Source organism: Phodopus roborovskii, unplaced genomic scaffold (genome assembly GCF_943737965.1).
Source record: "Phodopus roborovskii unplaced genomic scaffold, PHOROB, whole genome shotgun sequence".
Taxonomy (NCBI): Eukaryota; Metazoa; Chordata; class Mammalia; order Rodentia; family Cricetidae; genus Phodopus; species Phodopus roborovskii.
Genome location: NW_026125932.1, coordinates 416,443 through 442,374, shown reverse-complemented (window position 1 = coordinate 442,374; position 25,932 = coordinate 416,443). Strand labels below are relative to the sequence as shown.

The 25,932-nt window shown below is 45.7% G+C and overlaps 2 protein-coding genes across 7 annotated transcripts in view; both read left to right on the top strand.

Annotated features, from left to right (window-relative positions):
• Kif4a (kinesin family member 4A) overlaps positions 1–12,989 on the top strand; it is a 104,517-nt gene extending 91,528 nt beyond the window's left edge. For 2 of the 3 annotated variants that reach the window (XM_051179023.1, XM_051179022.1), the window contains exons 22-30: positions 1,950–2,079; positions 3,427–3,597; positions 4,104–4,211; positions 5,482–5,559; positions 6,062–6,160; positions 6,638–6,811; positions 9,997–10,113; positions 11,937–12,059; positions 12,300–12,989. In XM_051179023.1, the coding sequence (XP_051034980.1) occupies positions 1,950–2,079; positions 3,427–3,597; positions 4,104–4,211; positions 5,482–5,559; positions 6,062–6,160; positions 6,638–6,811; positions 9,997–10,113; positions 11,937–12,059; positions 12,300–12,491 (1,192 nt within the window). In that variant the 3' untranslated portion in view covers positions 12,492–12,989. The remainder of the gene's footprint in view (positions 1–1,949; positions 2,080–3,426; positions 3,598–4,103; positions 4,212–5,481; positions 5,560–6,061; positions 6,161–6,637; positions 6,812–9,996; positions 10,114–11,936; positions 12,060–12,299) is intronic. The other variant, XM_051179024.1, reaches the window with a different exon arrangement.
• Positions 12,990–15,061: 2,072 nt separating this feature from the next.
• On the top strand, positions 15,062–23,641 carry Gdpd2 (glycerophosphodiester phosphodiesterase domain containing 2). Of its 4 annotated transcripts, XM_051179017.1 has the most exons (17): positions 15,062–15,211; positions 15,322–15,437; positions 17,184–17,297; positions 17,533–17,636; positions 17,915–18,008; positions 18,206–18,265; positions 18,520–18,618; positions 18,791–18,884; positions 19,017–19,162; positions 19,237–19,319; positions 19,399–19,549; positions 21,342–21,563; positions 21,757–21,905; positions 22,501–22,648; positions 22,787–22,869; positions 23,110–23,135; positions 23,223–23,641. In XM_051179017.1, the coding sequence occupies exons 3-17, from the start codon at positions 17,193–17,195 to the stop codon at positions 23,273–23,275; spliced, it is 1,617 nt and encodes a 538-aa protein (XP_051034974.1). In that variant the 5' UTR covers positions 15,062–15,211; positions 15,322–15,437; positions 17,184–17,192; the 3' UTR covers positions 23,276–23,641. The 4 variants fall into 4 exon arrangements, with proteins under 4 accessions (XP_051034974.1, XP_051034977.1, XP_051034975.1 ...); XM_051179020.1 differs by lacking the exon at positions 17,184–17,297 and having other exon boundaries at positions 15,063–15,211; XM_051179018.1 differs by lacking the exon at positions 15,062–15,211 and having other exon boundaries at positions 15,278–15,437.
• The last annotated feature ends 2,291 nt before the right edge of the window (positions 23,642–25,932 follow it).

Genomic DNA, 25,932 nt, shown 5'->3' with positions numbered 1-25,932 from the left:
AACCCTTCCAGTCTCTGGAGTTTCTTCCTAATATCTGGGGCCCAATTTCCCCATGAAGACCAGAGCCACCGAAGCTCTCTGGGCTTCTGAAGTAGGGTCAAAAAAATTCTCTCTTTACCTTAGCCAAATTGGTGGGCCGTCTCGTCCGAGGTGGGCACCTCAGAGACCTGCCACCAGAGCCTGGCGATAGATTTTTAAGCTCTCCCTACCTTCAGCAGTGTTGAAGTCCCAACTGGGGTGAGTCAAAAGAAATCCCAAGTCAATCTCATTTTTTTTTTCAGCTGTGCTGGCCGCCCATCGGCTCCAGGGATGTTTTTCTAGCCTCGAGCAGAAACTGTTAATAATCATCTCAAATAGCCTAGAGAGAGAACATAAGGAAATGGGGTGGTTCGTTTTTCCAATTACAAAGATCTGGGGAGAAGGGTCAGCCCTGGAGGCTGATGTTGGGAACCAAACATGTGCGGTGACAGGGTCATAAGTCATAACCCTGTCCTTCCATTCCGGCTTGGATCTGCCCAGGCCGCGCGTGGCCCATGGCTGTTCAGCTGAAGCTCAGCCCCAGCGGCTCTGGCTGCCCTGCCACATTCGTGAGAGCAGGGGACGAGTGTGCTCATAGCTGGGTCTCCCGCCCTGCTCTCATGCGGATCTAAAGTCAAACTTAGGTGGGGTAGTTAGTTGTTCACCCATGGGGAGAGTAGAAATGGACACAAACAGTAGGAACAGAAGGACACAAAAACACAGAACAATCCGACAAAGAGGACAAATCCGCGCAGTAGACAAATGGCGCCAAAACCAAAGTTACAAAGCGGGAGGGAAGCAAGTCCAAAGGCCGGCCGGCCCCTGGAGAAGAGAAACTTCGTCTCCTTCCCTCCTCCAAACAACCCCGGACTTTCGTCCAGGGCGGGACCAAGGGTCTCAGGACACGTCTGTCTCCCCCTGTGGTCCTATACAAGTCCTGTGCAGGCCAGGCACAGATTCAAGTACTCGAGTCAAAAACATGTAACATCAGACGCATCAGACATACATCAAACATATAGGTTGCGAGCTCTTTCTTACCTCCAACTGGCAATGGATTTGAGTTGGGGGGGTCGACCAAATCCCGGATGAGCCCCCAAAATGTAAGACCCTCAGAATGAGGAGTCTTCCAGGTTTGGTCAATACCCCAATAACTCAATGTCCAGTCCAGTTGCTGCAAAATGCAAGAGGCTTTAATGAACAGGAAATGCTTGCACAAACGGGCTCCTCCAGCATACAGGCTAGAGAGAACCCCCCTCCCCTGGGCCCAGGTGTTTTTAAAGGCAACCCCACAAGCTTAGGGAGGGGTGGGACCCTCTGTCCATTGAGTACGTGACCCTTGGAGGCCGGATGGTCTGCTATTAGGGTCTGCAGACCTTAGGGCCTCAGGGTGTGCTAATTAATCTTGTCTGGGCAAACCAGAGTTACAGCTATCTCTTTGTTGCCTAAGGACCCTATTTACCACCTGTTGACTCACAGGAAAGGAGGGGCAGTGTGAATTCTTGTCATCTCAGGGCCTGGTGAGAGGAAGCTAGTAAATTCCAAGGAACAGATATTGTTTGACTTTCCAGGTCAAACCGCCCTTCATTTAACTTCACCTTTTGGTCTTTCACTATGATGTGCTCACCCCTACACCTACACATACACAAAGAAATAAATAAAAGGTAGAAAAAAATCAATCAATCTAAGTTTCTCTCTCTCTTTCTTATTATTTCAACCAATATTTAATGAAATTAGAGCCACTTGGACATTTCCTTGGGGGGATTCCTTTTGTTACAGGATTGGAGGGACCACAAAAATTTGAATAAGGTAGCTTATCATTTTTAACTGATCATTCCATACATAAAATTCTCTTAATTTTCTAGTCAAATCTCCTCCCTTTCTCCTCACTGTTGAAGCTGGTCCCAATAAATCTCATTGTTCTCTCCCTGAAGGAGTGCTCAGATTGCGGACCTACAGCAAAAGCTCCTGGATGCTGAAAGTGAAGACAGGCAGAAACAACGCTGGGAGAATATTGCCACAATTCTGGAAGCCAAATGTGCCATAAAATATTTAATTGGAGAGGTAAAATCGCTCTTTCTAATAATAACAGTTCCAGAGGACCTGGCTGGGTAGGTTGAAGTGTAAGGAGCACTTTCTTAGTGCTATAGGTACTTTTCATGGTAGAAAATCCAATATTGAACATTTAATAGATAAAAATTGGTTAGAAGCAATTGCAGGACAGTTACTTAGAAAAATATCATAAATTGATACTCATCATGCCTGACAGAGCAAGTATGCATTAATGTGACCTATTGTTAATATAAAAAGACCAAGATGCCATAAGAAGTTACTGGTCAGCATGAAGTATTGTACCACTTTAAAAAAAAAAAAAAACCTATGAGATGTACGTTTAAAACCTGAGATGTGGTCTCAAGGAGACTATATATAGATTTTTTTTTTTAAAAAAAAGCCCTCTTCACTGATCTTAAATGTATGATTTCATTGTTAATTATTAGAAGATGAATCAAAATTGATCACTGAAGACAAGTATATTGCTTCTGAATCCAGAAGTTTGAGCATTGAGCATTGTTACGATTTATATGTTTTTGTCTTGGGCTAGCAGATTTATTCTAAGGGATGCTGACTAGTCTTGGGGATACTGGAATTTATGACGCTCGCTGTCTGGGCTAGTAGTGAAAATAAAAGTAGGACAGTACTACCAGTCTTGCCTAAAGAGGTTTATCTAGAAAGATCTACAATTTCAGTAATCAAGTCTACGAGTTCTAACATGTGAACAGAGAGATTCTGAGACAGACTTGCCTATAAGCTGTGTCCTGTGATTTAAGATCTGCTTGAAGTTTTCAGAATTTCAAAATTGTCAGATATTGTCCATGTTAGGTTTATTCTTGCCTTGATGCAGAGCAACAGATAAATGACTTCAGTCATGCCTTTTATCCCTAAGATGCCTGTGTCTGCATAAATATCAACTTATGGCCTAGGACTAAAACATTGCTATTAGGGTACTAGAGAGATGGTTCAGTGACCCAAGAGTACTGACTGCTTTTTCAGAGGACCAAGGTTCAAATCCTAGCACCCATGTGGTACATCACAACCATCTGTAACTCTAGTTCTAAGTGATCTGACACCTCCTCTTCAGGCCTTTGCAGGAACCAGGAATGTACATGGTGTGCAGGCATACATGCAGGCAAAACACCCATACACATCAAAAGTAAAGTATTTTAAACCAATAGCAGTATTTTAGTTCAGTGTTAGAATCCATTTGACTTGGGAAAAAATGAGAATGGATTTAGACTTTCTTGAAAGAACTTTCCTCAAACCACTTTAAGAAAGTGACCTTCCTTGTTCAGTGTATGGGAGAAAGAAGACAGATCATTCTTCACATAAAATGACTTTCCCTTTTCCTTTCAGCTGGTCTCCTCCAAAATACAGGTGAGCAAGCTTGAAAGCAGCCTGAAGCAGAGTAAGGCCAGCTGTGTTGACATGGAGAAGATGCTGTTTCAAGAGCAAAATCATCTCACTGAGAGAGAGAGGGAGTTGCAAGCTGAGCTGGTCAAAGTGAAGCAACAGGAGCAAGAAAAGGTAACTTTTACCAGACAAGAAGTTATGTGAGGCATGGGCTGCCACTGCTTCTGGGTATTCATGTTATAAAAGTCGTAAACTATGCCTGACATGGTGGTCAATGCCTGTAATCCTAGCACTCTGGGAGGTTACAGCAGAAAAATCATCTCAAGTTCAAAGCCTATCTGGACTACACTGATCCCTATCACAATCTAAAAAAAATAAATAAGTAAACAAACAGTAATGGCACATGAAGCTTCCTTCAAAAGGCTATGTGATCTTTTTCACATTTTGTAAGTAACCTGAAACAGAAGTGACTTGTCTAAGTGGCAATTAGCCACTGGCTCCAATCCCAAGATTACATGCTGAAAGCCATCTTTAAGAGGCGTATTACTTTGGACACGAAAGGAAAAGACAGTCTTTACCTATAACTCACAGAAAAAGTTGTGGATCATGACTTGAACTAGATAAAATCCTTTCTCCCCTTACTCCTTTGCTTTCACACAGTGATTATGTCTATTCTTTAGGTGCTGTACCTTCTCGGACAGCTGCAACAATGCCAAATGGCAGGGAAGCTGCAGGAGGAGTCAGTTAGTGAAAAAGAACAGCAGCTGCTGAGCACTCTGAAATGTCAGGTAAGCAAAAGCCTGAAGGAGAACCCTATCTCATTTGAGCCATGACACTTGAGGCAGAAAATAATTAACTGTTGACAGACCAGAGCCTTTACTCCTTCAAGGCCCTGTTGGATCTGATTAGGGGAAATTGGTGTAGCTGCAGTAAGAATAACCTAATTTTCAGGCCAGGCACTGGTAGTGCATGCCTTTAATCCCAGCACTTGGGAGGCAGAGACAACAGGATCTCTGTAAGTTCAAGGCCAGTCTGGTCTATAGAGAGAGTGCCAGGACAGCCAAGAGTATTTGTATTGAAAATACAAATAAATAATAACAACCTAATTTTCAACATTGAAACAGGACACTCCTTGTCAGACTTAGGCCTCCTGATTCTTTTGCCTGAACACTAAGCTCCAGAGCTGAGGAACATCTAGTGTATTTACTTAAAATCTTGACAGCAGGGGGCCTGAAGAGATGGTTTAGTAGTTAAGAGCCCTTAGTGTTCTTGCTGAGGATTCAGTTCTCAGCACACATGCCAGGCAGCTCACAACTGCATGTAACTCCAGCTCTAGGAGGAATCCCAAGCTTGGCCTCTAGCATGTACAGGCACCTGCGCTCATATGCACTTAATAATACAAATAAATGGGAAAAAATCCTGAGGGCGTTCAAATGTGTCTCTTTGAGCTTGTTCTGAGCCAAGACCTGACATGTTAATAAAATGCCCAGGGTCTAAAATTCTTTCAAAGTCTGGGAACACCACACCCTTTAGTAGCGTGTTGGAGCACTATTTTAGTTCAACTTCAAATCTTTTTCCTGCACTGTCAGCCCGAGTTACCTTAGCACTTCACACCTTAAGACATAACTAAACAAGTTAAATACATGAATTCAGTTGTCTTAAGTGCCAGCAAGTTTAACCAGGCTTATTAGAGTAGCATTCAGACTAGTCAGCTTATGTGAGAAGGGTGCACAGAAGCACCTGCAGATTTCAGGAAAGAGCTAATGCTGTGCAGGTTGCTGAACCAGCACGCTGATGTGCATAGTCACTATGAGAATAGGAAAGGATAAGAAAGCTTACTTCCTGCAAGTATATTCAGGGATATTGGGAGATACTGAGATATAAGGTATTCAGGGTACCTAGGAACAAGGAATGAGGCATTTTGCTGTGCGTCTGCCTGCTGTGTAAAAACCAATCATGTACCAGACACTTGAAGGAAGTGTTTTCATCTAAGATTTTTGGTAACTCTTATATAGGACCCAAAATAACCTCACCTATAATTATGCTATCTGAGAATAGGATGAAGAGCTTAAAAAGATGCAAGAAATATGTGAGCAAAATCAGCAGCTTCTCCAAGAAAACAATGCCATCAAACAGGTAAGACAAATTTCCACACATTTGATATGCCTCAGGAGACCCTTGTTGCCACTCAGGCTAGCTAGCCCTTGGAAGCAGTCCTCAGTTTTGATGGCTATATTTAGCCCAATTTTGTGAGGCCTTCTATTAAGTTTTCATGTAATCCAGTCATATGCATTTCAAAGTGTTAGAAACCCAAGTTTTTGCCAGACGTGGTAGTATACATTTTTAATCCCAGCACTCAGGAGGGAGAAGCAGACAGATCTCTGTAAGCTCTAACCCAGCCAGGGATACATGGTGGGACCTTGTCTCAAAAACCCACACAGAAACAAACAAAAAATAAAGTATACCCCCTCCTTAATCTAATAGTGATCTTAGAAAGTGAGAGTCCTCCAACTACTGTCACCCAGCCTCCCTTTATTGTGATACAAGGAAGATAGCCTAGGTCTAGAATCTGGTTTAGCCATAAATGCTCCCAAAATCTGCCCTAACAATATATATTTTGTCTCTCCTATTCAAACAGAAACTGGCCCTCCTCCAAGTGGCCAGCACACAGAAAACCCATATTATGAAAAATATCCTTCAGTCTCCAGACTCTTCCTTTGAATATATACCACCTAAGGTAAGATGTTCATTTGTCTATACCTTTGCATAGCCCAGGTTTGAGTGAGTATACTAAACCTGTCTTTTGTAAAAGGATATAAGACTAAGGAGTCCCAGTAAAACTAGCATACAATCCTAAGGAAAATAGGCGTTCAGCCTCCTCAGAAGGCTAATTGTGGTCAATCATGCAGTTATTATATGACATGGCCTAAAAAGGAACAGAAGAAGAAAGTAATGTTCAGCTGTCCATCCAGAAATGCTTATTAAACCATGAGTCCTCCCTCCATCAAATTGATTGGCCTCCAGTTTCTAGCTCTTCAAAGACTCCAAGGCCAAAGGCTAAAGCAGAATTTTTGTGATTGGCAAAACCGAGTGGAATATATTTAAGAAATCTGAAATCTCTCTAAATAATGCTGGCATAGTTACTGAGATGATAGCATGTCATGTGAAGTTTTCAAAAAACTTTAACTGCCTCTTTTTTTTTTTTTTTTGGTAGCCCAAACCTTGCCGAATTAAAGAAAAATACCCAGAGAAAATCGTGGACGTGGAGGAGCTACAGTATTCAGAGCATTCTGTGACTGAGCAGGAGAATGATGACAGTGATGATCATGCTGATGAGGAGTGGGTACCAACAGAATTAGTCAAGATGTCTAAGAAGAACAACCAAGGGGTATGAGCTAACAATCTAATTTCACTCAGTACAATTAACTCCAGTGGGATAGCTTCTAAATCTCAAAGTGGTTTCTGCCCTCTATCTGAACTCCTTGGAGCTCCTTCAGAGGCACTGGCTCTAAGGGACACTTGTCGGACTACCTCTGTGGGGACTATGAGGGCAGCAGACACACCTGAGCATTCAAGTTGGCTAGCTCACTTTGTTTTTTTTGTTTGTTTGTTTGTTTGTTTTTGTTTTTTTCAGGATTGTAGCAATCTGAATAGCATTCTGTACCATTTTACTAAAGCTGATTCCCAAGTGATCACCCCAGTTCATGTTGTATAGCATTTTTATAATTTAAACAACCATTCAGACCCACAAAAGGAAAGTTAATCGGCCCATGGTCAGCAAAACAAGTGGTAATCAGTACTTGAAATGTAGTGTGTTCAGACTCCCAGATCCAGTTTGTTTTTACCATATGCTGGTATTATCATTAGTGAAAAAGCTAAACCAAAAAAAAAAAACCTTAGACCAGGAACTCAGTGGCTACTTTATCTTCCTTACCTGTTATGGTGTTTTTCTTTTTCTTACTATGCTAAGGAGCAAATGGAATTATAGAAAAAGATAATAATTAAGAAGAAACATGCCAAGTTAAGGTGAATTAGAAATAATCTGACTTGGGGGGGCCTCTCTAGTGTCTGCTTGCTTGAAGACTAGTAAAAGCAGAAGTTCGGCAGCCAGCTGTTGTGTGCTATTAGATTTTAGAAAGTGTTCCTTGTATGTGTGATGTGTACTATTCTATAAATCATTCCACTGGCTCTTGGCTATGAAAAAGTCTAATCACTCATGACAGTCCTTCAGTTATGATTTCTATTATCCCATGTGATAAAATAGAGAAATGCTAACAGGGTAAAGAAAGAATTTTTGAAGCCTTTAGAAGAATCACAAATGGACAAAGGACCCAGGATACCATACTGGATCAAGGCCATTCTAAAGGAGTATCTGTAAAACAAGTCATAGAACTCTTATATTTGTGTGTCTTACTATTCTTTGATCCAGTAATTACTCACATAGTAATTCGTACAAAGGAAATAGTCATCAATATGGAAATTGCTGTATTCATTCAATGAATCTTTTCTAAGTAGCTTTGTGTCAGGAATGAACACTATTTCTGAGAATACAACAATTAACTTTGTCATTGTGAACACATTCTTGTAGGAAAAGACATAGTAACCAGAAAAACAAAATAGTTCTGGATGATAATTTAGAAGAAAACAAACTCCATAGTGAAGTCATAGGGAGGGATGGTTGCGAGGGGAAAGGCTGTTTGGGAAACAGATAATTATGAGGAGATCTAAACAAAAGGAGCAGTACCAGGTATAGTGGTACATACCTATAATCCTGACACTCTAGAGGCTAAGGCAGAAAAATCACAAGTTCAAGACCAACCTGGGCTATGTTATGAAGGCCTAAGTCACAAAAACAGAAAGTGAGAGGAGAGAGACTGAAGGAAAGGAGAAAAGGGAAGAACAAATGAAAAGACCTCAGGGCAGGAATGTGCTTGACACACCTGAGAAGGCCATTGTGACTATCGTGTTGAGAAGTGGGAAAGGAAAATTTAGGTGTAGTTGGGCCAGATTTGGAGGGCCTTGCCTGTATGTATAGTTTAGAATCCATTTGTGTACAAGGATATTTACTGCAATATGATCTGTAATAACAAATATTTTCTTTCAGAACTTTCTTCATATCTACCATTAGGGGACTGGATACATAAACTGCCATATCTACATGATGGAATATTGTATATAACTATTAAAATCCTGCCTTGAGCTTTAACTTCTTATAGAATTATATACACTAAAAAATAAATAAATAAAATAAAAAAGTTTAAAAAGAAAGAATTATATACACTATCCTGAGTTTTATTATAAACTCAGGATGAGTCCATAGATGTGACGGGGGGGGGGGGGGGGACACTGACAGCTGCGATTTCAGGCCTCATTAACCACCAGACTATTGGATTCATTTTTGTTTGGGGGACTTGGGGGGAGTGTTTTGGTTTTTTTTAGAAAGGTCTTACTATATATCCCTGGCTGGCCTGGACTTGTCCGTGTAGATTGGGTTGTCCAACTCTGCCTCCCAAGTGCCAGGACTAAAGGCTTGGGCTTCCTTGACCTGCTGTGCAGACTACTTTAAAGCTAGATCTCCATATATTATACATATACAGCTGATTTGGGGAAAGCTAGATGCTGAACTTGAATTGTATCTTCTCTTTCTGCTTTCAGCCTATAATTCAAGCCTGTCAATATTTTTAGATTGTAATTTTTGTTATCTTACCGATTAATCATCCTTCCAGCTTGCTTTCTACTGTTGTTAGAGCTGATAAACAAGTGTACCTTGTAAACTGGCTGTGTGTGCGTGCGTGTGTGTGTGTGTGTGTGTGTGTGTGTGTGTGTGTGTGTGTGTGTGTGTGCTGTGAAAACTGCAATTTCAAATATATTCAAATATAAATGATTTTTTTTCCTATCTTTAGTGATATTGTAGATGTGTTAGTACTCAAGACTAACTGACACTGGACAAAATGTAACAAAGTGCATTGAAAGGAAGTAGTCAGGTAGATCAAAAAATGTAGAATACTGGTTATGGTGGCACATGCCAGTAGGATTTGCTGACGGAGGCAGACACAGGAGGATCACAAGTTCAAGTACAGCCTGTACTACGGGCTACACATTTTAAAGTCCAGGTGGTAGTGTCACATGCCTTTAATCCCAACACTCAGGAGGCAAAGGCAGGTGTTTTTTTGTTTGAGTTTGAGGCCAGTTTGGTCTACAGAGTAAGTTCCAGAACAAGCTCCCTGCAGAACAACTTGACTCAGCCCTTAAATAAGCCTAATTGTACTGCCATGCTGCCTGTAGGTCTTTGCCCATGAAATTGAGACTAGTGTTTACCCAGTGCTTGTCATGTGAGGACAGCTATCTTCAGCTATGCTGCCTAAAATAGAGCATTTAGTTGTTTGGTATAACCTGCTTAGTTACCCTCTGGTGGTTCCTAGTGATCATGATTAAATGAAAAGAGGCGTTAGAGAAGACTGGTTTGATATGGTGACTCTTCCCTTTGTTTCTGAAAAGACTTGCATATGAAGGACAGGTACTTTATAATCTAATCCTTTCAGTAATGCGTCTTTCCACAAACCTGTTTTGCAGTGTTCCTGCAAAGGCTGGTGTGGGAACAAACAGTGTGGGTGCAGAAAGCAAAGGTCAGACTGTAATGTGGCCTGCAGCTGTGACCCCACAAAGTGTCGAAACAGACAGCAGAGCCAGGTAAGATCAGTATTGCTTCCTCTCCCATCCCTTCGGATCTCTCCAGCGTTTCTGTCCTTTTCTTCTTTCCACCCTGAAACCTGGAATCTCTTGCACTGTAGTCCCTACAGTTGCTCCTCTGTACCCAGAGAAGGACATTTCACTCCTCAGGTATGCAGTCCCCACCCTTACCCCCAGCCTTGTCTGGGAAGCTTCTGCATGATTTCGGAAACAGGAACAAGGAACAGGAAAGCAAGAACTTACAGGTAGATAGAGACACAGGATCAAACTAGCCCAGAGCCTTAGTTGAAACTGTGAAAGCCACATACTGACATAGCAGCTTCCAGAAAGGAAGTTAATCCTTCTGGCATCTTGAGATGGGAACCAAGCGTTCCATGACTCTAGGAAAAGACCCACAGGACTACTAACCACTGTTGTGAGCCAACATTTCTGTAGCTGTCTTTATGTTGCTCCCAGGAAGAACAAACTTGGGGAAACAAAATGTGCCCTGAGAAGAGTAGCAGAAAACAGATTCAATCCCTCTACTTCCTTATACCTGCTTGTACCCATGGCAACAAACCTTTGCCACAGCTCTTGATGCATAATACAAAACTCCTACAGGTGTAGTGTAACAAACATTCATCATGCATTTCATGAACATTTACAGAGAGATAGTTGGCTTGGGCCTTTTATTTTAAAGACTTCTAAGCTAAGTAAGCATCAGAGGCCTAAAGTGGCAAGGTCAGGCTAAAACCCAGAGACATAATGGAGGCCTTTAAGAGTTCCTGTTCTCATGGTTTTTCATTTAGGGTTCTAGCACCCTGAAGCTGCCACATGAAAGAGTCTCTGCCCAAAACCTTTAGAGTTCCATTTATACCAAAACAATTTGCTCTTCACTTACTTTCATGTTGGGCCTCCCCTTAGAATTTCAGTTAGCGAAAACCATTGATTAGGGTCAAGGTTTCCATTTTACAGAAGAGGAAACTAAAATCCAGAGGCAACTGAAGTGACTTGCCTGATATATAGCTGGTCCTGACAACTAAGATTAAACCTCAGGCTTCCTGGTTCTCAATCCAGCTGTTTCTACAATCAACAGCTCCAGTTTTAATCCCAGTTCTATGCAGAGTCACCTTGTGACCTCAGTGACTTTTGTCTTTTAGATTTTACTTCCTTTTCCAAAATAAATACTGATGCAGGGAGCCTCCTATAGGGGTGCTGTTGCAGATTGTAGGTTAAAGAACTTTAATCAAAGAAATAACCAAAGCTTGGCCTAATTTTATTGTTTATTTTCTTTGAGACTAGGTCCTGCTAAATACCCCAGGTTGGATCAACCTGCCATCCCCCTGCCCCAGCCTTCCAAATTCTGGGATTACAGATATATACCACCACATCCAGTTTGACCTAATTTTAAAGTTTCCTTCATCATATATCTCATTCTGTACATGCATAGGTCCTTGTTGTATTTTTGAGACATGTTTTCTCTGTATAATAGTCCTGGCTGTCCTAGAACTCCCCTTATAGACCAGGCTGGCCTTGAACTCACAGAGATCCGCCTGTCTCCAGAATGTTATCACCCACCACCCAGCCTAAAATTTGCCGTAAGTTGAAGATGTTTTGTTTTGTTTTTCTTTTTTGGTTTCTTTGTTTAGGGAGTCTACCTCTTAAGCATAACTTCATTCCTTTGGAGACAGAATATGCTAAACTTCTCCAATAGCAACTTCCTTAGGTTTGCTTTGAGTAATTGGCTGGTCAGGTCCTCAGAACTGGGACCTCCCTGGCTGAAGAAGAACAGGCTGTTTTGTAACTCTGGGAGCTAAATTATAATCTTGTCTGCTTGATTTCAGGATAACTCAGATGCTATTGAGCGAACCCAGGATTCTGAAAGCTCCTTCAAACTGGAAGATCCCACAGAGGTGACCTCAGGACTAAGCTTCTTCAACCCTGTCTGTATAACTCCCAGTAGCAAGGTTGAGTGGCTAAATATGAGACATGAAAATTCTATATTCACATCCTTCTCTGCATTGGCTATGATAGAAGCCTATGAGAGATAATTGTGGGGGAAGATATAATCAAACTGCTGAGCGCTGGCTGGCGTGTTTTATCTAATGGAGCAGTTGTGGGGGGGGTGCCTTGTATTACTTGGGATGTGAAGAGCCTTTGTAGCATCTCAGCTGAGCCCATCTATTCATTTCTGTCTGTCTTTCTAGATCCTAAAGAAGATACCTGATGCAGATCAGGTGCTGCTGAGGCCTGTTTTAGTTCCTTCCTCTGACCAGCCAGAACTGAAACCTTCAGAATCACAAGAAAATAAGGCCACAGGGAAGAAGAAGAAGCGAGCTCTAGCCAGCAATACCAGCTTCTTCTCTGGCTGTTCTCCTATCCCAGAAGAGTCCCACTGAGGTTCTCTCTGCCATGGACACACTCTTGGGCTGCAGCTCAAAGGGGAAGGGCGCTGATGACTTGTGTAGTTATAGGCCTTGCTATTGAGAAAAGAAGAAAAGTGTCACTGGACTGAAAAGGCCTTTACTGTCTAAGCCCTCCAACCCCAACTACTTTTCTTCTCCAGAAGGTGCTGAGCCATCTATTGGAGAGAACCAACTGACCCTCCTAGTGACTTAAGGCACCAGTCCCCATCACAGTCTAGCTCTTTCTTTGTGAGCAGTTGAATTGTCTCCTCATGGAGCTGAGGCCAAGATGTTCCTCACTCATGGTCATGGCAACTTAATGGAGAAGCCTCGTGCAGAATTTGAACCTGGCCCAACTCCCTCACTGCACCTCAGGAATGGGACTGGGAGTTTTCCTACTCTGAATTTTAACAGAACTTTCAGCTGTCTGTCATGTTACTGAAGTGAATAAAACATTTTTAAATGTTAAGAAAATAAATAAACTTTAGCTCATCTACTTTCTAAAGGAGACCCTTCTTTGTTAGAGGAAGAAATAAAATTCCAACCTGTTTTCCTCAGCCTCCTGGGAAAACTATTAAGGAGATCCATTACAATTTCCCCACAAGTCCGAGTGCTACCTTTTTCTGGGAAGGTTGCCTTTTGTTTGTTTGTTTGGTGTTTTGTTTACAGGGATAGGGATTGACACCGGGCTTTAAGACATGCCAGGCAAGCATTCTGTCACTGAACTACACTGTGCCCCAGCTTCCTACCCTTCCCTAGAGACTGGTGTAGAACATGTGTTGCATCTCTGCTGTTATGCTGCTCTAGAAAGTAGGAATGACATTGGCACTCCACGTTTAGTGAGCATCCACATCACCACATTCCTGGCATAATTTTATTTGTTTCTCACAAAAAATGTTCAAGGTCCATAGGAGCCTTACTTTACATATGACAAAATAGAGTGTCAGCTTTACCATACTAGAGTAAATGCCTGAGATAATGAGTCCATGAAGAGAATGGGTTTATCTTAGCTCACAGAAGCACACAATAGTACAAAGCTGCTCACCTCATGGACAGGGTGGAAAAACTAGTGGATGGATCTGGGTCCCATCATCCCTTCAAGAGCATACCCTCAAGTATACTAAAAACATTGCACAAGAACCTACCTCAATGTGTCTACAACCTCCCAAATGGCACCACAGGCCAGAGAACAAACCGTGAACACATGGGCCTTTGGGAGACACTGATCTAACACACAGATGCTACTGAGGTACAGAGAAGTAGTCAACATCGAGTTACAATGTCTGTGAGGAACAACCCAGTAAGTATACATTTTACTAGATGACTCTCCCTAATGTCCTGCCAATTAATGGGTGTAACACCATGCTGCTGCTTTTCAGTTACAAAGAAAAACTACTGGCCCCTTGCTTTCTCCCTTGAAATGGAAGAAGGAGGACAAGGCTTTTTTTTTTTTTTTAACCATACATCAGATTTCTCATTTCCCATTAAAAGAGAAGTGAGGAGGTAGGGGAGCCACATGCAGGCTAGGTAGATTTGAAGCCTCTTAAGAGTTTGCAAATCTTGAGACTCGCATCAATGTATATTGTATTCTGTTCTGTCCCTCCACCCTGTCTGCTCCTAAAAAGCTCACAAACCATCCCTACATACAAGAAGCGCAAGATTCTAGAATCCAACACAACCCAAGCAAAGAAAGGAATTGAAAAACAACCTGCCAAGAATGACTCCCAAGGGAGGACTAGGTGACCCTCGGGCCCTCCCTGGCTTCCTGCCAGAAAACAGTCTTGCTTCTCTTTGCATTTTAATTCGGAGAGAATTAGGGAATCTCTGTCATTGCCAACTAGAGCCTCTGGATACAATGGGAAAGCTGAGAGGGAGGGGACCAGCTCCTTGCAGAAGAGAGCCAGTCTCCTTCATTGGTTGCAATTGAGTGTGTGGCGGGGGGAGGGGAAGCCAGTTTGTAACAAGTCATCCTTTCCGACCAATACCCCAAAAGTGCTAATGCAACAGACCCCTAAGTCACTGCATCAGCCACAATCAAGAGCTGTCTGTCAGTCCCTCCAAGCTCATAGGCAGTTCTATGCTTTATATTAAGCTGACCACAACTTGCTGGATCACCTCCTGTTAAAGCTGGGGTAACTGCTCCGTTTGCACATTTTCATCTTCCAAAAGCCTAGTATCCTAATACACTATACACTCCTGAAGCGAGCGAATCATGAAATGATTCATCGTTCAGGTAAACAAGGCAGAAAGCCGATATCCTGAACGAGTATCTGATGTGCAGTGTTGTGAGGGCTGTTGAATACATCCACAGGGACCACTAGTCCAGAAACAGGGCAACTTGCTGCCCAGCGTTCATAAAATCACTTCAAGAGCATCTCATAGATGGGGCTTGCAAAAGTGCAAATAGCCCAAGAGGAAAAGGAAGCTAATGATTGGAAGTTGTACTCCCAGGAAGCTTGAAGTTAGACTTCCTCGTGTGTTCAAGAGTTTCCAGGGGACTGGCAGGGCCCCTTCTCCTCACTGCCAAGTTGCAAAGTTGTGTGCTCACCTCCCCCAGCTTCCCTCCCCCCTATGCCTTCAGCCCTCGCCTCCTAGAACCAGGACAAAGCCCTCTGGCAGTGACTGGGAGGGGAACAGGAGGAGGGACAGAGGGATGGGGAAGGCTGCACAAAGGAATTCCTCACACCAAGCCCCCTGACCGCCAGCTCCAGCGAGTAAAAGAGCAGACCTCCTTTCCCGCTCCCGCACGCCCATCTTCCCACCGTAGCTGGGCTCCACAGAGCTTCGGCAGGCCTTCTGAGAGGACCCACACTTCTTCCTGTAGGTGGCAACAGTGACACCTGTTTGATCAGTGAGGTCGAGTCGGAGACTGCAAGAGGGAGGAGACTGACTACACGGAGAGGAGCTGGGAAGCAGAGCTGCGCGCTCCCTGAGTAAAAGGTGTGAGGGCTCGGGAAGGCTGGGGGCAACCAGTGGGAGCCGGGAAATGAGGACCTGCTCAACCCGGCAGGGATGGAGTCCAGGGGCTAAGGCAGCACCCCTGTCAAATTCCCTGCTCTGGGTCTTTCAGACCGTCCAGATTTTGATCCCATCTTCCAAGCTGCTCTGGAGGGAGGTAGACTCTGGAAGTCTGGGGTACAGGGGTACGATTCTAGAGGTGGAAAGGGCTGTGTCCTGGTGCTCAGGACAAGCTACTGTAGCCCAGTTTCAGGATGGGAAGAAGCAAGGGCCTCCCTTTGGACTGACTACAATCTGGGAAAGGACCCACAAGGTAAAGGTTTCCTCCTTCCCCAGGCCTCACCCCTCCACTCCCTAGACAGACCCTCATTTCACAAGGGGAGCTTAGAGTAAGGGGGCAGTTTCAAGAACAGACTCACCTTTCACCCTTGCAGGAGAACCCCCACTGTACCCCTTAAGACTCTCGGAGTGAACGAAGGGGCCCTGTCCCTTTGTACAGGCCAGTTAGACTAGAGAGACAGAGCTAGACAGACAGACAGACTGACCGACTGACTTTACATTTTCAGTCACTTTGAAACCCATTTGTACTGGCAGCCACTAGTGCACTAGCGCACACACATGTACACATACTGACACATCACACACACTCACACCCTGCTTGCACTGGTGGTTCAGTAGTAGAATTCTCACCTGCTGTATTCCGTACACCTTCTCCTGTAGAATCACAGTCACAAGCCCAGCCCAGTTTGTGGATCAGCTTGGTCTCAGCCATACTCAGAACCACAAGGTACAAGAATACCCTGCTCCAAGACAACTCCCCTGCCACCACCACCCTTACACACACACATATGCCCGTGCAGGCACGCACACATGCACCTTTGCCCTGTGTGTGTATTATACTTTCACTAAGGGTAACTGAGAGGGTGGGGCCCCTGGGAGGGGGAAGATGAGATCCAGGTTTCTATTTGGGGTGGAGGGTGACTGTCCATGATGACAGGGCATGAAAGGACAAGGCTAGAGTGCAGGCACTTGGATCTCCTGGACTGTGCAGGCAGGAAGGGAGCTCCTTTAGAAGCCTGAGTGTAAGGGATCCAGGCAACCAGCTCCCCTCCAGTCTTCCTCTTATTAACAGTGCCCCCAACCCCTGGGAAGTGGACACAGAGAATCTCAGTCAGGGCTTTGTGGTTTGTACAATCTCTGTATCCATAGCAACTAGTCAGCTTGCTGTGCCTCCCCTTAGCCCAGGGTCAGAATGGAAACCTCTGCTTCACATTACTCCTGCTTCCTGGGGTGGAAGGCCGCACTGGGCTGCCTCAAGCTCAGTCAGGTCTGCCTTAACTCGCCAACCTGAGTTTGCCCCACCCTGGGACAGTTTCTCCTAAATTACTTTGGGCAAGCAGTCCAACCCCAGATCTGAATGTCATTAAACAGGAAGGAGCTGGAGAGACTGGGTACACATTATGCCTGCAAAAAGGCTGGACCACTGACTCTCCAGGTATCAAAAATCAGGGCGAATGGAAGATTGTGAAACAGTGCCTCTTTCCCAGGCTTGGGGCCAGTCGCCTCATAAAATCCAGGACTCTGGGTCTGCCCTGTGACAACAAACCTTGTTGCTGAGTAGCAGCCCAGACATCTGCCTTCCTGCCCCAGGCTCCTCAGATACATGGGAAGGGAAGCTAAGCTCTGTCCTCTCTCAGAGTCCCATGATGGCCCTATCCTTTCCCTCAGGCCTTCACCATGGGCGAGTCTCCTGGCTGCTGCTCCATCTGGGCCCGCTGCTTCCACTGCCTCTATAGCTGCCACTGGAAGAAATGTCCCAAGCACAGGGCCAAGACCAGCAAGGTGGAGTAGGGGTGCAGGGCAGGCCTTGGGAATAGAAGACAAAGACTGCTTGGAGGAAATATGGAGACTGAATTCACAGGCAGCTGGGAGGAAGGGGTTCTCTCTCCCCAGGCAGAAAGTCTCCCTCAAATACAGGAAGAGCAGCTCAGTGCAAGGCAGGAAGCTGAACTGCCATGCCTGCGGCCTCTGAGCATGACGGGAATCAACTGAGAGCTTCTCTCCTGTCCCTTCACAGTGTGACTGCATCTGGTTCGGCCTGCTCTTCCTCACCTTCCTCCTGTCCCTGGGCTGGCTGTACATCGGGCTTGTCCTTCTCAATGATCTGCACAACTTCAATGAGTGTGTCACCTATCACCCACCCCATCCTCTGCAAACCTGCCAACCTACTTCCTACCCCATGCTCAGCCCCTACTATCAGTCATCCCCAGCTCTACATGGCCCCTGAATCCCAGCATTCCCAACGTCCTTAGAAAATTCCCCCTAAGAAACCTCTCCAGTCCCTAGAGAACTTGGCCCTATGAAGCATTTTCCCCTCACTCCGATCTAGTTATTTTCCACCTCAACTCCTAAATCCCTTCAGGTCACTTCCTCCCCTTGAATACCTTTACCCTCTACAGATTCCTGTTCCGCCACTGGGGACACTGGATGGACTGGTCCCTGGTAGTCCTGCTGGTCGTCTCTCTACTGGTCACATATGCATCTTTGCTATTGGTTTGTCCAGGGATATCTGGCCTTACTCACACATAAGTCTTTCATTCCTGCTCAGGTCTACCGTCTTGTTCTCATCCTAGCAACTGAGGGGAGGATGATAATTCTTGGGTGGGAAGGAGATGCCTGCCTGAAAATCCCCAGTCAGTGAACTTGCTTTCTTCTGGAGCATCCTAAGTGCCCCTACCCTCTGTTCCCAGCTCCTGGGCCTGCTCCTGCAGCTCTGTGGACAACCTCTACATCTTCACAGTCTCCACAAGGTACAATGAAGTGGCAGTGAGGGAGAAGGGATGCTAGGTCCAACACTCTGATGGCTATTTGCTTGAGGACTTCACTTTTCTGTCCCTGGGGTCTGGGCCAGGACCTGAAACCCAGCACATATTTACTGAGTGAAAATCTGGTGGATATATTCAGGAAGGGGAAGAATCTTGTGTCAACAGAATGAGGAGGTAGCATAAGTAACCGTGAGCCTAAGCTGACGAGGAAGGCCCCATTCATCCATCCTTTGCCCCAGGTGCTACTGCTCCTCATTCTGCTTCTGGTAACCACGGGCCTGGTGGGACTAGATATCCAATGGCGGCAGGAGTGGCATAGTTTACGACTATCACTGCAGGTAAGTGACTGATCTCCCACTATCTAGGTGGGAGTCTTAGCCCATGACCAATTCTCGAACATTCTGTTGCCCTTGGTCCTATGAGACTGCAGGTCTCTCTGAACTCCAAAAGCTCATTCCTAAGAGGGGAAGAACAATAGGAAGAACTTTCCTCACCAGCTATTATCCACAGGCCACAGCCCCGTTCCTTCACATTGGAGCAGTTGCTGGAATCACCTTCCTGGCCTGGCCTGTGGCTGATACTTTCTACCGTATCCACCCAAGAGGTACCAACTTTAGCCCATACTTGCCCTTACTGGACACCAGTGTCTTCTCCTCCCACAGCTCATTCGGTTTCTTATACCTGAGCTCCGCCTCAGAGTAGCCTTTCCCTAAAGCCTATCCTCCACCTTTTACAGGCCCCAAGATTCTACTACTGTTCCTATTTTTTGGAGTCACTCTGGTCATCTACCTGGCCCCCATATTCATCTCCTCCCCCTGCATCATGCAACTCAGAGACTTACCCCCAAAGCCTGGACTGGTGGGACACCGAGGGGCCCCCATGGTGAGTGACAGGCAGAGCCTGGGCAAGTGAGGCCAAATGTGCTCCCTACATCCTCACCAACTACCCTTTCCCAGCTGGCCCCTGAGAATACCCTGATGTCCCTGAGGAAAACGGCTGAATGTGGAGCTGCTGTGTTTGAGACAGACGTGATGGTCAGGTGATGGAGGGTGGAGCCCAGAGGGACACAGTGGAAGCAGCTCCAGAGCTCCATCCCCTGACATTCATTGTGCCCTCAGCTCTGACGGAGTCCCCTTTCTCATGCATGACGAGCGGCTGAGCAGGACTACCGATGTAGCCTCTGTGTTTCCAGAGCGAATCTCAGCTCACAGCAGTGATTTCTCCTGGGCTGAACTGCAGAGACTCAATGCTGGAGCCTGGTTCCTAGAGGTGAGGACGCCAGCTAGGAAGAGGCCACCACCTGGGTAGCACTCAGGGCAGAGTTCATTCCAGCAATATGTACTTGCTGCACCCTGTGCTGGTCAGTAAGCTCAGTCTCCACCTTAGTGTCACTCCCACATAAGAAGGAGAGCATGAGCAAAAGACAATTGGAGTCGGAAATAGAGCAATAAAAATACTTCTCCTGGGCAGATGGGAGTGAGGTCCACTGTTTCACAAAGCGAGAATGGGGAACTAGTTCTGCAGTGCTAGGGTAGGACCCGGAGCCTCGACTAGGCAAGAACTTTACCACTGCCATACACTCCAAACCCTTGCTTGGGACGTGGAGTTCTAGTTTGAGTAAGAGCATGGGTAGTGGCCAGAAATACAAGTAGGTTTCTAGAGATCAAAAAGCAGCTCAGTGGAAATTTGTAGATTCAATTTGTGGTTGTGATGGGAGGCAAGGGCTTGAGCATAAAGCATTTTGAAGGTTGGACATTGAATTGTTGAATTCAATCCTCTAGGCAGTAAAAAAGTATTTAAATTTTGCAGTAACTTTTTTCCTGATTGCAAGAGTAATATTTGGTCCTGGCTAAAAAAAAAAATCAGGAAAATAATTTATGAATTGGAATCTCCCATTATCCAACCATCTAATCTACACTGGTAATACGTGTATGTATTTTTTCAAAAAGATAAGATCACAACACAGACTTGACGTTTTCTTCTTTTATAAATTTATGTCTATATATGATGTCACATCAGAGTAATTAAGAACCAACAATGTCTATATTTGAACTTTGGCTTTAGTACTCACTGTCTATGGTGACTTGGGCCAATGATCCCTAGCCAATCTGTGTCTCAGTTTCCTCATTTGTATAGCAGAAATAATAATTGTACCTCCTTTCTAGGTCTCTCGGACAGTCAGTTCATACATGCAGAGTACCCTACATATAGCAAATATTCACTATTATCCAGGTTTACCTATGTCAGCACTTGAGGTCATTAGCTGATAATAAGGGAAGGCAGGCAGAATGACAGAGGCTTGGAACAACCCCAAGGAGGAATGGGAGAAAAGGCCAATCAAGGGCAAGTGAAAGGTTTGTCAAGCCACAGTGAGCAAAACCAGGAAACACAACCCAAGAGTCCCCATGCTGTGGTCTGCCCGAGACAGTGTGCAGCCCCCAGCCCTAAAGGTGGAGGAGGCAGATAGTTATAAAAGTGAGCCAACATTTAGAGAGTGTACGAAAGGTGGAAAGGAGTCTCTTGAGAGCACCTTGGAAAGTAATTCAAGCTGAGGCTGTACTATATAGATTGGGGGTGCGGATGCAACAAGGAAGGAGCCAAACGACCAGGAGGAAAGCAAAGGCTCAAGATCACAGAAGTCTCTACGAGACTAAAGAGATGACGTAGTGGGAGAAAAGAAGTTACAAACCTGGAGGGGTAAGAAGCTGAGGCGATAGGGTAAGATTAGATGGAAGAAAGCAACAGTTTGGAGAAAGACCTTGGCTCAGAGCTGGGCAGAATCTGGGCACACTTGGTAAGATTGAGAACAGCTAGCTGGGTGTGGTGGCTCACATGTTTAATCCCAGAACTTGGGAAGGAGAGGCAGGCAGCTCACCATGCTTTACATAGCTATAGCTACATGGCAAATTCCAGTCAAACCAGGATTGCATAGTGAGACCCTATCTCAAAATGAATGAATGAATGAATGAATGGATGGATGGATGGATGGATGGATGGATGGATGGATGGGAGAAAACCTCGAGGCTTCTTGTGATGTTGAAATAACTTCCCTCTCTTATAGCGGCAACCCTTCTGGGGGGCCAAAGAGCTGACTGGCTCTGATCGGAAGGAGGCTGAGAATCAGACAGTACCAGCACTAGAAGAACTACTGAAGGAAGCAGCAGCCCTCAACCTTTCCATCATGTTTGACTTGCGCAGACCCCCCAAAAACCACACATACTATGACACTTTTGTGAATCAGACTTTGGAGGCTGTGCTGAATGCAAGCGTGCCGCAAGCCATGGTGATGTTGTCCAGGAGCCCCAAAGTCCCCCTTTTGTCCCTCTTCCTGCCCTACCTTCCTTAGGCCATGATGATTTCAAGGCTGCCTCCTGCCCTCACCCTCCTACCCCAGCTCACAGGCCAGACACCTCTGAGCCTGTCGCTGGCACCCCTAGGACCGCCTGAGCTGCATACTTATCTTCTCTGGACCACAGGTTCTTTGGCTTCCGGATGAAGACCGTGCTATTGTGCAACAGCGGGCTCCCAGAATGCGCCAGATATATGGACGGCAGAGTGTCAACAGGACTGAGAAGCCCCAGTTTCTCAATCTCCCCTACCAAGACCTTCCAGTGTTGGATATCAAGTGAGTGCCAGAGGAAAGGAATAAAGGGGACCCCAAAGTTGAGTGTCAGGAAAGAAGCAATCAGGGGGTACAAAAGCTATTCATTCATTCATTCCCACAATGGAATCTATTAGAGGATTGTTATACACCACGTAGCTTTTATTGTAGGCCTAAAGAAATAAATGTGAATAAGACAAGAAAGGTCCTGGCTTTCATAGAATTTAGAAACTAGCAAAATATATAGACAAGAAATCACCGAAAATACATTTATGTTGGGTAATGATATTAATAAAACCTGGTACAGTAGTGATTATGGTAAGGAACCAGGGAAGTCACATTAGCAAGCACTAAAAAGGTGATAACCAAGCTGAGTGCCAGAAGATTGCAAGGAGCTAACTATGGAAAAACCAGAAGAAGCAAGGCGAGCATGAAAAGCAAGAAAACGTGAGGAAGAAGCTGGAGCGATAGCCAGGGACCAAACTGGATAGGGCTTTGGAGGACATGAGAAAAAAATTTAGTATTAGCGATGTGTATAAGAGGATGGATCCAGGGCAGAGTCTCAGACATGAGCTGGGCAAATTCCGGAGGGGCCCTCGTTTCTCTCCCATTTCCACAGGGCACTGCACCAGAATAATGTCTCAGTGAACCTATTTGTAGTGAACAAGTCCTGGCTTTTCTCCCTGCTCTGGTGTGCAGGGGTAGATTCAGTCACCACCAACGACTGCCGGCTGCTGCAACAGATGCATTACCCCCTCTGGCTTATTGTAAGGGCGCGAGAGCTGTCACTGTTTCTCATTTCCCACCTGTAGATCTCCTTCGACCTGTCCTCTTCCAGACTTATTTACCCCCATATGCTACTCTTGGATGCTCTGGTCACTGATGGGCTTTTTCCATCCCCTTAGCCCCCTCGGATTTACTTAATGATATGGACCATCACCAACTGTGTCTCCATTCTGCTGCTCTTGTGTGTCTTCCTCCTCCGAGGGTGAGTGTTTGTGCCTTGGTCTATCGGGTCACCACTGTCCCCAGGCCCCAGGCGATAAGGCTGATTCTGACTCAGATGTGCTGCCCAGGATTGGGATTTAGCCTGGCCTGATTGATTTTTGAGCTTTCATTACACCAATAAATCGGCTTGGCCCTGGGGAAAGCAGTTTGGAGATGCCCTGGGTTGGAAGGTCTTGCTACAAGTTGGTGAACTCACAATACAAAGACTTTCTCTCTACAGGAGATGTGCTGAGAGGAACAGAACTGGTAAGAGTGTACCGCTCACCTCTCATTGTCCCCTCTGAATTTCCCCTTGCATAGCCCCCTACATGACCCACTTCTCCACTTCCCTAGGCCTAGAAGCGGCAGTGCTGCTGACCAAGATCAACAGTGTTATCTCCGACTGAATGGCAAACCTGTGTCCCCATAGGCGCAACCCAAGGCTTGTGTGCACTGGCCAAAGGGAAGGAAAGGAGCTGGAGTGGAATGTCCTGGAATAAAATGTTTGCAGCATTGCTAACAGGAGCATTTGAACTAAGAAGGAGGCCCTCTGTCCAGATGATGGGCATGTCTCAAGCTGCCATGGAATTTGCTGCCTTTGGTATTTTGACATGAGTTAGTTGCAAAGACAGTGAGTGGCAAGAAGTTACTCCCCAAATTGCGATTAAAACAAGGAACTGAGAGAGATTGCCAAGATAATGCCTTGGGCCTGTGTGCACATGCACTTGGGTAGAAGACATGGGGTGTGTCAGGATGGGGTAGCTCTGAATGAACACGGAAGAAAATTTGGCAAAATGGCCTTTCCTTTAAGAAGACGAAGACAGCCCCCACTCCATGCCCTTTCTGTCCTCATCCTCGCAATTTAGCTCTTTCCTGCCTACAGGTTGGGAGCTAAACAACTCATTTAGCAATGCAATTCTGTGCCTATGGTGGCTTGTTGTTGTGAGCAGTGAGTGGTGCCTGTATCTTGTCTGTTAATCTGTTATTCAATGAATTTTTAATTGTCACTTGGTCACAGTCTAATCATTTCAGTGCTGGGGCTGGAAGGATGTGCATTCCATCTGGAACTGAATGTAAACTGACATTGACAGGTCATCGTCACGGGGAGAATTGCAGGCAGGAGGTTAAGGACTAACTCCACGTGACTCCCAGCAGGCTGAAGAGTAGCGGCTGTGGCCTCTGTCCAGGTAGTCCAGGAGCTTTGTGCAGGGTTGCGTTCTAGCTCCACCTTGTGGTCACTAGCCCCGAGAGGGCTGTATCCCTTACCACTGTGACGTACTTGATGAATGCCACCAGTTTTCCTTGCGTGTTCGGGGACTTGTGTCCTTGACTTTAGATTCTGAGGGCAAGGTCTGATTTCCACTTTCTTCTTTTTTATTCTCTGGGATTCACACAGGGTCGGGTTCTAGCTAGCCTTCCCCTTGAGGAACAAATTCCTCAATATGTTGCTGTTTCTAAGGCTAGAAACTGAGGTGCAGAGCTGACCTGGCGATAGTGAGGCAAATAAAAAAGAATTGGAAAGCTAAGACAAAAACTAGGACAACTGGGGCTCTGTCAGGCTGATCTTGCAATCCTCCATTACACTGCCATTCATCCTGGTTCGTGCCTCCACTCAAAGGCCATTCAAATTAAGATTTTGATCTGGACAGGACAAGGTCCTCGATTCCTTCTCTCCTGTCAGATCAGGACCTGGAGCAGCACTAGCCTCTCGCGCTAAGATCCCCCACCTCCTCCGTCCCCCACCCCTTGGTTACCAGCAGCCATGGGAACTACAGTTCCCAGTATGCCTCTGGGCACTTATGTTCTTCAGTGGATGGAGGCGAGTTTGAATATGCAGCGCCTCTCTCTCTCCCTTCCTCCCTCCCTCCCTCCCTCCCTCCCTCCCTCCCTCCCTCCCTCCCTCCCTCCCTCTCTCTCTCTCTCTCTCTCTCTCTCTCTCTCTCTCTCTCGTTCTTTCTTTCCTCGTTGCCCCACTCACTCGCATAGCCCTCCATGCTGACATACCTGGCCCAGGCAGGAGTGACAGACATGATTGGTTGTGGGGACAGCAGTGCAGCCAAGGGAAGGTTCTTGTTGCCTTAACCTGAGCAGATCACACTGCGTCTCAAATTGCATTCCCTTCTCTCTCCACCCTGCCGATCCCACTCCTCAGTCTAGCCTCCCAGCCTGTTGTCCCCCTTGGGCATGTACTTGCTTCCCAACTCAAATACTTTTTTTCCTGCCTTTGTCAGTTGCCCAGGCTCACTGCCCTGCAGCTTTTTCCCTTCCCTTCCCTTCCCTTCCTTTCCCTTCCCTTGCCTCCCCTCCCCTCCCCTTCCTTTCCCTCCCCCGCCCTCATGACTCCATACCGTCAACCTCCAGCCTCACAGCTCTAACCTCACAACTCTCCAGCTCTTGGCTGCAGTCCTCTAACCTCAGTGTCCATTTTCCCAGAGTGCCAGCACCAACTCAGTGTTCCCAGTTCCTAGTTTTGCTACTGAGTTCTGAGCCAGTCACTGCAAACTCTTCTTCCTAGCTGTAAGCACCTCTATGAGGCCAGGGGCTGGAGATGAAGACTGACCAAAATTTGAGGGCCGAAGGCCAGGGGGAGCTGCTCATTGGGTTTTGAATGCAATTGCTCATTATTTTTAGCTGCTGACTCACAGCTCCTGGCATCTGGGTTTGGGGCTAGCAGGCTGGGTTAGGGGCCTATTAATAGAGCCAAGGCACAGCCCCGACCCAGATGAATTTTGAATCATTGGGAGCAAGGAGCCTCCCCCTGACACCCTGTTTAGTGAAGCTGCAGTGCATAGAGGTAATGACTGGGATACATGCTCTCTGATTGCCAGGTACTTCAACCTAGCATCACGCAAGGGATGTACTCCTGGGTACATCTCTCCCATGCTTGCCACAAATTGGGGGCTGTACCACAATGAAACCTCTGTTGTACTAGCTGAGAGGATGAGTCTCAATGGAGAAGTTATTATGGCATGTCCTTGGCCTACCTGAGTCTACTCCTGGGTTTGAAAAATACTAACTTATTAGAAAGGAAACCCGTGAAATTCCGGTCCCCAGAAACCTCATG